This window comes from Musca autumnalis, unplaced genomic scaffold (genome assembly GCF_047663935.1).
Source record: "Musca autumnalis isolate F117 unplaced genomic scaffold, ASM4766393v1 scaffold_1, whole genome shotgun sequence".
NCBI classification, from domain to species: Eukaryota; Metazoa; Arthropoda; class Insecta; order Diptera; family Muscidae; genus Musca; species Musca autumnalis.
Genome location: NW_027411644.1, coordinates 64,334,021 through 64,345,198, shown reverse-complemented (window position 1 = coordinate 64,345,198; position 11,178 = coordinate 64,334,021). Strand labels below are relative to the sequence as shown.

Sequence of the window (11,178 nt, the reverse complement as noted above, 5' to 3'; positions counted from 1 at the left end):
CAATTGGGCCGACAGAGATAGATATACCATCAGCATAGGACTTAAAGAAAATAAGTAAACAGAATACTTCTAAGGTCCAAAGGGATTTTTTGAGTTTTTTGGACAATTTCTTAGGAAGTATGGACTTGCCATCGAAAAAATTGTGCCATTACGACGCACAGTGGTCCAACTTATATGGAAATGAGTACCAAACATAGTTATAATAGAGCTACCGCCTCTAAATTTTAAACATACTTTTATAACGAGCCCAAAAGAGAAAAAACCATTTTAATGAATGTAGGTCCACGTTTAGGTATAGCTCCCATATAAACGTACCTTTCGATATTCGGTATTTTGACGATTTTAGCCAAATTTTCTAACCAAGTAGGCTGTAATTTTGTATTTTGACTTCGGAGAGAACACCATACCTCCGTGCAAAAAATGTTCAATATAGGTCCACTTTTAGGTATAGCTCCCATATAAACATAGCTCCCGATTTTAGGAATTTTGGCGATTTTACAGGCGTGTTATAAGGGGAATAACTTACAGGGTGGCAGCTGGGGGCAGCTGGATCTCGTTTTATCGTAAAATAGACTTTCCCCTGCATTTAAAAAAAAATATGGACCTGCCCTTACGGGGCCAACATTAGTAAAAATCAACATAAATTTATAGTAATGATATTAAAAATAGCACAAAAAGTCATTTACAAAGAATTTATTTTAAGGAAGTTAGAAAACGAATTTTCAATATTTTTTTTCGTAAAAACCTAGTCAATGCCATCAACTATAAGTTTCATTTTGGAAATTGTACATTTACCTCTTCAATTTTTTTTTAATTTCACTCATAAACTACGAAGGCTTTGCGGATCTATATTTCGTTTTTAAGGCACCGGGTACAAGTCTCAATTTCTTCGACTTAACTCGACATATTACCGCTGTAAATTGGCAAAAATAATATTGGATATTAAAAATTTAATGTGTTTAGAGAATATTTCTTCCAATCGCAATCAAATTTGTCGCCATAAAATTTTCGTTTTTTATCCACAGGTGGAACCACAGTGCGACGGCACATATTGCCAAAAATATAAAATCGATCCAAGACGAGTCCTAAAACTGCACCCTTTCCAAACTTTGTGTGGGACGTACCCGGAAGAATGGTCCGAAGTAGTCAATATTCGGACATAATTAGAGTCTTTAACTAATAATACGATGTACAACTTTTGGACCAAATCGGTTTGTGCCATTCAAGGGTTATTTTAGTTTAGTTGGTGACTTTTTGGAGCTATTGAAATAATAATGTCGTAACAAGGCCCACAATAAGAACATGTAGTAAAAAAAATTCAAAACGTTTCGAGACGAGTTGTTAAGCTGTAATTTTTCCAAATTTTGTGTGGAAGGTACATCAAGGAATATACCGATTTGGTCAATATTCAAACCTGATCTAGGCCTGGAAGTATTATTGTTGTTGTGCGCAAATTTTTTGCGATTTTTTTACTGCTGGAAGGAGTAGACCTATGTGACCGATCTTCGAAAATAAACTAAGTTTGGACAAAATATTAGGATACCCAAAATTTTAACCAAACGAAATTATAATCGAAATGCACGGTAATTATTATCCAGCTATATAGTGAATTGAGTTATCAATTAATAGCATTAATTGCTTTCCCAGAAGCTGCAATAAACTACAAATATAAGAGAGCGTACAGCAAAAATGGTCTTCTCTTCAAAAAAAAAAGCTCTCTACTAGGCAAATCTGTCTAAATCAAAACTAGCGGCCTGCCAGTAAGCAACATTTTCAACATTTGTGATTACACAGACCATTTTAGACGTCGACGGTTTAGATGACGCCGACAACCGCCGTCAAGTCACAGTTGCAATGGGTGCAGCGCTGCAATTTTCCATTGTTTAGATCGACTGCGAGTTGTGTGAAATGAATCTTAATGGTCTTAACATACATATTTGTGTATGTATGTGTTGTTTTCGATGAGTCATATTTTATTAATTATTAAATTTTACAGGATGTGGTTTTAAAGCAAGTATATAAAGGGGATTTTTAATTGTAGTTCTTCTCAACTAAATATTATTTGCCATTAGCGAGAAACGTCCCTCCCTGTCTCTTCTTTGTTGGAATATAATTTATTAAATTGTTTCCCATCGGTGCAAATCATCGTTTGACCACTCATTGTAGTTTCGTTTGTTAGTTTGTTGTTGTTTTTTTTTTTTTCACCAACAAATTGCTTGTGGAAATTCCATGAAATTCAAAAGGCGGGGAGTACGATTTCAAATTGTATGTTCTTCCATTATTATGCCCTCCACCATTATATGGAGGGTATAATTAAATTTGTCATTCCGTTTGTAACACATCGAAATATTCATGGGAGACCCTATAATATATGTTGGGATTTTTGAGAGAAATCGGGCACTTTTTAAAAAAGAAGTTTTTGATTTCCTTTATGTGGTGATGCTGCTCATCAGCAAAATATTTTAGAATATTTTCAGATTTTTTTTTGAGATATCGCCGTTTCCTGAGTTATCAAATTCTGTAAAAACTATGTGCAAAGAAATACTCATAACTTCTTCAATATTGGTCTAAATAGAAAAAATCTTTTATTTTTGTATTTTTTCTTTCTTTATTAACTATCTAATAGAAAATAGAAAACTATTTTGCACAGTGGGTTTGGATGCAATTTTCGCGATTTAACATTTAAAATCAACTTTTAACAATGATTGCCCCCATTGATTTTCTCGATTTTTTTGTATTAAACTACGATAAATTAAAGCAATTTTAAGTTCTCTTTGGTAATGGGATGAATGAATGATTACTATCTTTTATACTAGTGTGCAATATTTGGTTTTTAACCAAAAATAAGAACATCGGCTTTCCTTTTTCCGATACATTATTGATCATAAAGCTCCATTTCCAACGAGAAATTAATGAAAAATTAATAATAAAAATTAACTTGACCTAAAAAAAATAAAAAAGGCAAAATTTACAAATAAAAATGTTTTAACATTTGTTTTGTTGTTTCATTTAGAAATTTATCTTGAACATCTTAAATATTTCATCATTTTGCGATTTTAAGAATGGTTTAGTAATTAGTGTACCAGCATTAGTGGGCATTACTGATTGAGGTTTTGCCATGTCATATCTCAAATTCAAATTCTCTTTCGTATTTAAATAACACTGTGCAACAAATTTTTAATTTTTTCAAAATGATGAAAAAACCGAATAGATTATGAAAGTAGAGCTAAAAATATGAGACATGTGTATCGGCGTTTTTAAAGTTACCATCGGAAAGTAACCAAAGTAGGCGGGGAATATTCCGCACATATCTAGTTTTTCGAAATATTCGAGTTATGATATCCTTGGAATACTTGCATTTTTGGCATATTTTATATTTGGTAACTTTACGGAGGAGGATGTGGAGAATGTTTTTTGTTTATAATTTTAACCCTCATGCCGTTCATCTAAGGGGCCTTTTTGGTCCTGTTTTCGAAAATCTTTGAAAAACTCCTTGAAAATGTGATCATATCAAATCCAAATAAAAATGTCAATATCGATTTTGCTGAAAAACCGAGAAAATATTTCCCAATTTTTTAATGAAAAATGTTTCCTTCTTTTTTTGAGTTGATACATGAAAGTAATATTAAACTTTGTTCTAGGTGAAAAGCGTTAATAGATGAAAAATTCTACACAAAATTTTACTATGTATTTTAGAATAAACCATATATCTATGTATACTATTTTCTTAAAAAATTAGTTTATAAATTTAAATATATTAGGATGAAATTATTTGTTTTTATTTTGCATAGTTAATTTTACATAATTCCATACCGGATCAAAATCTAGCAAAATTCTTCAATTTTTGGGGAAATTGTTAAAGAAAGAAATGTTTCAAATGAAATTTCATTATCAGTCTCTGAATAAAAGAAATCTGTAACAATAACATATAACATTATTTTACAGCATTTCTTTTGATATAGGGTTTAGGACCATATTTTACAATATTACTTACTTTCACGTATCAACTCGAAAAAAGAAGAAAAAAATTCATCAAAAAAATTGGGAAATATTTTCATGTCTTTTCAGCAAAATTGATACTGATATTTTCATGCTATAAAATGTAAATAGACATTTCATTTCTTAGTTGACCCATAGTGAAATTTGACATCATCTCTCTAAAATTATGTTTTGTGGGACAATTTTGAATAAACTCAGATGAAGTCCGACATTAACCCTGAAACGTGTTTTTTCTTTTTTAGAGATTCCTGGCGATTAGACAAGAGTAACAGATTTAACGTATTCTAAGACCTATAGTAAAATTTTATGACGAATAATTTTGTAGAATATTTGGATTTGATACGATCACATTTTATAGGAGTATTTGAAAGATTTTCCAAAAAAGGACAAAAAATCCCTTTTGATAAACCGCATGATGGTTAACATTTTTGAGAAAAATATTCCCCACACCCTCCTCAGTAAAGTTGCCAAAGACACTATATACCTGAAATGCAAGAATTCCAAGATATCTTAACTCGAATATTTCGAAAAAAAAACTAGAAATGAGCGGAATTTGCCCCGCCTACATTGCTTACTTTCCGACGTAAACTTTTAAAAACGCCGATACACGTGTCTCATATTTTCAGCTCTACTTTCATAATCTACTCGGTTTTCCTTGTCGTTTTTTTCTTGTTGTCGCACAGTGTAATTAATAAAAATTGATTTTTAATATTATATCGCGAAAATGTTGCCCAAGCTAACTGTGGATTTTTTCTATTTTTTATTAGATATACAAAAAAGTTATTTCTATTTGAATATAAATTTCGATTCATATCAAATCCGATTCAAAGGAGACAAACTTGAATATTTTTCAATATTTCAATTTAGTTTTTATTAGATTTTATAAAAATGTGATTAGATACCATAATAATAATAAAAATACAGAAAAAAACGAAGCAAAATTTGGGATGCTATTTTGGCATTTGGTGTACATGAAATATAAGGTTAATATAAAACATTTAATTGAATATTAAAAGATTTTAAAAGGAATAAATTGCACAGTTGATTGATTGCTTGCTTGATTTTCATAAGCTTGACTTTGGATAATTTCGGAAAATCTGTGGTTGGTTATTAGCTTCAGCTTACATGCATTTATCCAGTCCAATTCAGAATCAAAATTTTTAGGGCTTGGGTGTGGAATCTGTTCTACACTACATCCGTCATTATTGCAGTAATCCAAGCATTGAAGCATATTGATTGCATACCACATTTGATTGATTGCTTGCTTGATTTTCATTAGCTTGACTTTGGATAATTTCGGAAAATCTGTGGTTGTTTATTAGCTTCGGCTTACATGCATTTATCCAGTCCAATTCAGAATCAAAATTTTTAGGGCTTGGGTGTGGAATTTTTTCTACAAAACACCTTCCATTTTTGTAGTAATCCAAACTTCGAAGCATATTGAATGCATACCATCCCACAGCTATTATGATCTCCGGTTGTAACAATTGTACCTGTAATTCCAAGTAAGACTTACAAATGACTTCAATTTGCATTGTTTCCATGGTCATTCGTGCTGCCAAAGATTCAAACGATACATTATGTCCATTGTTGTTTATAAATACCAAAGGGCACACGTTGTGCACGAAGCAATTTTGAAAGAAACGATCTATGAAATCTTCTTCTCCATTAAAAATTGCTTTAATCAAATTCCAAAAACGTTGACTACTTTGTTCTTCTCCTATTTCCACAGAATCCAAGCTCTTAACATCTAACTGCATTCGATCTCGTACCGTGGTAATATCTCCAAAGGGAATCTACAATTTATTTACATGTGCGAGTAAAAATTTATTGAAATATATCTTTTTTTTAAAATCTTACACCCGTTTGCAGTGATCCATAGCGTGAGGGATTCATTCCAACAAACAAAATCCTCTTGGGTCCATTTAAATACTTCTGCAAAAAGTTGCGGTAGATTTGTGCAGCATAGTCCAGGGGACGGTAGATGCCATAAAAAGTTTGAAGTTCTGGTGTTGGTTGTTTTAAAGCTTCGTTCAGCCAGTAGGACGATTCATAAAATTGCTCAGAGAATGATTTTTGGTTTTCGCGATTGACAGCCATTGTAAGACTAAACTATTTTACGTTGTGTTGTTGTTACTTATATAGGCAAAATATAAAGCAATTAAAATGATTCATACTCAAAGTGGTATTCCAATGAAATTTTCTCTGCCTTATTTGCGGTTAATTGTATTTCTAATTTGTATTTCTAGCACGTTGTGGTGTAACTATAAATTGAAAACAAAGTCTTAGTTGTTATTTTTTTCATTCATATGGTCTGTGTGCTCGTGGCAATAACTTTTTTTATACTCTTTTTTATACCCTACACCAGACTGTGGTAAAGGGTATTAGTATTGCATTTGTATGCAACATTTATAAAGAAACCAGATATACCCATAGTTCCTTTTAGGCATGTACCTAGAATAACATCCTGAGTTGATTTATGCATGTCCGTCCGTCTATCCGTCTGGCCAAGTATTTTTGAAGTACAGGTCGTATTTATTACCCTATGTGGATTTTTTAAAGAATATTTTTCACAGACAAATAAACGTGAATTTTTTAAAGAATATTTTTCACAGACAAATAAACGTGGATTTTTTAAAGAATATTTTTCACAGACAAATAAACGTGGATTTTTTAAAGAATATTTTTCACAGACAAATAAACGTGGATTTTTTAAAGAATATTTTTCACAGACAAATAAACGTGGATTTTTTAAAGAATATTTTTCACAGTGGATTTTTTTCACGTGGATTTTTTAAAGAATATTTTTCACAGACAAATAAACGTGGATTTTTTAAAGAATATTTTTCACAGACAAATAAATGTGGATTTTTTAAAGAATATTTTTCACAGACAAATAAACGTGAATTTTTTAAAGAATACTTTTCACAGACAAATAAACGTGGATTTTTTAAAGAATATTTTTCACAGACAAATAAACGTGGATTTTTTAAAGAATATTTTTCACAGACAAATAAACGTGGATTTTTTAAAGAATATTTTTCACAGACAAATAAACGTGGATTTTTTAAAGAATATTTTTCACAGTGGATTTTTTTCACGTGGATTTTTTAAAGAATATTTTTCACAGACAAATAAACGTGGATTTTTTAAAGAATATTTTTCACAGACAAATAAACGTGGATTTTTTAAAGAATATTTTTCACAGTGGATTTTTTTCACGTGGATTTTTTAAAGAATATTTTTCACAGACAAATAAACGTGGATTTTTTAAAGAATATTTTTCACAGACAAATAAACGTGGATTTTTTAAAGAATATTTTTCACAGACAAATAAACGTGGATTTTTTAAAGAATATTTTTCACAGTGGATTTTTTTCACGTGGATTTTTTAAAGAATATTTTTCACAGACAAATAAACGTGGATTTTTTAAAGAATATTTTTCACAGACAAATAAATGTGAATTTTTTAAAGAATATTTTTCACAGACAAATAAACGTGAATTTTTTAAAGAATATTTTTCACAGACAAATAAACGTGGATTTTTTAAAGAATATTTTTCACAGACAAATAAACGTGGATTTTTTTAAAGAATATTTTTCACAGACAAATAAACGTGGATTTTTTAAAGAATATTTTTCACAGTGGATTTTTTTCACGTGGATTTTTTAAAGAATATTTTTCACAGACAAATAAACGTGGATTTTTTAAAGAATATTTTTCACAGTGGATTTTTTTCACGTGGATTTTTTAAAGAATATTTTTCACAGACAAATAAACGTGGATTTTTTAAAGAATATTTTTCACAGACAAATAAATGTGGATTTTTTTCACGTGGATTTTTTAAAGAATATTTTTCACAGACAAATAAACGTGGATTTTTTAAAGAATATTTTTCACAGACAAATAAATGTGGATTTTTTAAAGAATATTTTTCACAGACAAATAAACGTGAATTTTTTAAAGAATATTTTTCACAGACAAATAAACGTGGATTTTTTAAAGAATATTTTTCACAGACAAATAAACGTGGATTTTTTAAAGAATATTTTTCACAGACAAATAAACGTGGATTTTTTAAAGAATATTTTTCACAGTGGATTTTTTTCACGTGGATTTTTTAAAGAATATTTTTCACAGACAAATAAACGTGGATTTTTTAAAGAATATTTTTCACAGACAAATAAATGTGGATTTTTTAAAGAATATTTTTCACAGACAAATAAATGTGGATTTTTTAAAGAATACTTTTCAACCACCCCCTGACTAATAAACGTGGATTTTTTAAAGAATACTTTTCAACCACCCCCTTACTAATAAACGTGGATTTTTAAAGAATACTTTTCAACCACCCCCTGACTAATAAACGTGGATTTTTTAAAGAATACTTTTCGTGGATTTTTTAAAGAATATTTTTCACAGACAAATAAACGTGAATTTTTTAAAGAATATTTTTCACAGACAAATAAACGTGGATTTTTTAAAGAATATTTTTCACAGACAAATAAACGTGGATTTTTTAAAGAATATTTTTCACAGACAAATAAACGTGGATTTTTTAAAGAATATTTTTCACAGTGGATTTTTTTCACGTGGATTTTTTAAAGAATATTTTTCACAGACAAATAAACGTGGATTTTTTAAAGAATATTTTTCACAGACAAATAAATGTGGATTTTTTAAAGAATATTTTTCACAGACAAATAAATGTGGATTTTTTAAAGAATACTTTTCAACCACCCCCTGACTAATAAACGTGGATTTTTAAAGAATACTTTTCAACCACCCCCTTACTAATAAACGTGGATTTTTAAAGAATACTTTTCAACCACCCCCTGACTAATAAACGTGGATTTTTTAAAGAATACTTTTCAAGCACCCACTGACTAATAAACGTGGATTTTTAAAGAATACTTTTCAACCACCCACTGACTAATAAACGTGGATTTTTTAAAGAATACTTTTCAACCACCCCCTGACTAATAAACGTGAATTTTTTAAAGAATACTTTTCAACCACCCCCTGACTAATAAACGTGGATTTTTTAAAGAATACTTTTCAACCACCCCCTGACTAATAAACGTGGATTTTTTAAAGAATACTTTTCAACCACCCCCTGACTAATAAACGTGGATTTTTTAAAGAATACTTTTCAACCACCCCCTGACTAATAAACGTGGATTTTTTAAAGAATACTTTTCAACCACCCCCTGACTAATAAACGTGGATTTTTTAAAGAATACTTTTCAACCACCCCCTGACTAATAAACGTGGATTTTTTTAAAGAATACTTTTCAACCACCCCCTGACTAATAAACGTGGATTTTTTAAAGAATACTTTTCAACCACCCCCTGACTAATAAACGTGGATTTTTTAAAGAATACTTTTCAACCACCCCCTGACTAATAAACGTGGATTTTTTAAAGAATACTTTTCAACCACCCCCTGACTAATAAAGTGGATTTTTTAAAGAATACTTTTCAACCACCCCCTGACTAATAAACGTGGATTTTTTAAAGAATACTTTTCAACCACCCCCTGACTAATAAACGTGGATTTTTTAAAGAATACTTTTCAACCACCCCCTGACTAATAAACGTGGATTTTTTAAAGAATACTTTTCAACCACCCCCTGACTAATAAACGTGGATTTTTTAAAGAATACTTTTCAACCACCCCCTGACTAATAAACGTGGATTTTTTAAAGAATACTTTTCAACCACCCCCTGACTAATAAACGTGGATTTTTTAAAGAATACTTTTCAACCACCCCCTGACTAATAAACGTGGATTTTTTAAAGAATACTTTTCAACCACCCCCTGACTAATAAACGTGGATTTTTTAAAGAATACTTTTCAACCACCCCCTGACTAATAAACGTGGATTTTTTAAAGAATACTTTTCAACCACCCCCTGACTAATAAACGTGGATTTTTTAAAGAATACTTTTCAACCACCCCCTGACTAATAAACGTGGATTTTTTAAAGAATACTTTTCAACCACCCCCTGACTAATAAACGTGGATTTTTTAAAGAATACTTTTCAACCACCCCCTGACTAATAAACGTGGATTTTTTAAAGAATACTTTTCAACCACCCCCTGACTAATAAACGTGGATTTTTTAAAGAATACTTTTCAACCACCCCCTGACTAATAAACGTGGATTTTTTAAAGAATACTTTTCAACCACCCCCTGACTAATAAACGTGGATTTTTTAAAGAATACTTTTCAACCACCCCCTGACTAATAAACGTGGATTTTTTAAAGAATACTTTTCAACCACCCCCTGACTAATAAACGTGGATTTTTTAAAGAATACTTTTCAACCACCCCCTGACTAATAAACGTGGATTTTTTAAAGAATACTTTTCAACCACCCCCTGACTAATAAACGTGGATTTTTTAAAGAATACTTTTCAACCACCCCCTGACTAATAAACGTGGATTTTTTAAAGAATACTTTTCAACCACCCCCTGACTAATAAACGTGGATTTTTTAAAGAATACTTTTCAACCACCCCCTGACTAATAAACGTGGATTTTTTAAAGAATACTTTTCAACCACCCCCTGACTAATAAACGTGGATTTTTTAAAGAATACTTTTCAACCACCCCCTGACTAATAAACGTGGATTTTTTAAAGAATACTTTTCAACCACCCCCTGACTAATAAACGTGGATTTTTTAAAGAATACTTTTCAACCACCCCCTGACTAATAAACGTGGATTTTTTAAAGAATACTTTTCAACCACCCCCTGACTAATAAACGTGGATTTTTTAAAGAATACTTTTCAACCACCCCCTGACTAATAAACGTGGATTTTTTAAAGAATACTTTTCAACCACCCCCTGACTAATAAACGTGGATTTTTTAAAGAATACTTTTCAACCACCCCCTGACTAATAAACGTGGATTTTTTAAAGAATACTTTTCAACCACCCCCTGACTAATAAACGTGGATTTTTTAAAGAATACTTTTCAACCACCCCCTGACTAATAAACGTGGATTTTTTAAAGAATACTTTTCAACCACCCCCTGACTAATAAACGTGGATTTTTTAAAGAATACTTTTCAACCACCCCCTGACTAATAAACGTGGATTTTTTAAAGAATACTTTTCAACCACCCCCTGACTAATAAACGTGGATTTTTTAAAGAATACTTTTCAAC

At 30.6% G+C, this 11,178-nt stretch overlaps 1 protein-coding gene across 1 annotated transcript; it reads right to left on the bottom strand.

Moving 5' to 3' along the window:
* Positions 1 to 4,843: 4,843 nt before the first annotated feature.
* On the bottom strand, positions 4,844 to 6,120 carry LOC141390584 (single-strand selective monofunctional uracil-DNA glycosylase-like). Its single transcript, XM_073963535.1, has 2 exons — positions 5,860 to 6,120; positions 4,844 to 5,795 (listed from the first exon to the last, which is right to left on the bottom strand). The coding sequence occupies exons 1-2, from the start codon at positions 6,097 to 6,099 to the stop codon at positions 5,202 to 5,204; spliced, it is 834 nt and encodes a 277-aa protein (XP_073819636.1). The 5' UTR covers positions 6,100 to 6,120; the 3' UTR covers positions 4,844 to 5,201.
* Between the last annotated feature and the right edge of the window lie 5,058 nt (positions 6,121 to 11,178).

What these genes read in the sequence shown, in the direction of transcription:
- LOC141390584 (XM_073963535.1), bottom strand. Translation starts at nt 6,099, where the DNA reads ATGGCTGTCAATCGCGAAAACCAAAAATCATTCTCTGAGCAATTTTAT. An exon ending in ATGGATCACTGCAAACGGGT is followed by an intron (nt 5,796 to 5,859) that starts GTAAGATTTTAA and finishes AATAAATTGTAG; the next exon opens with ATTCCCTTTGGAGATATTAC.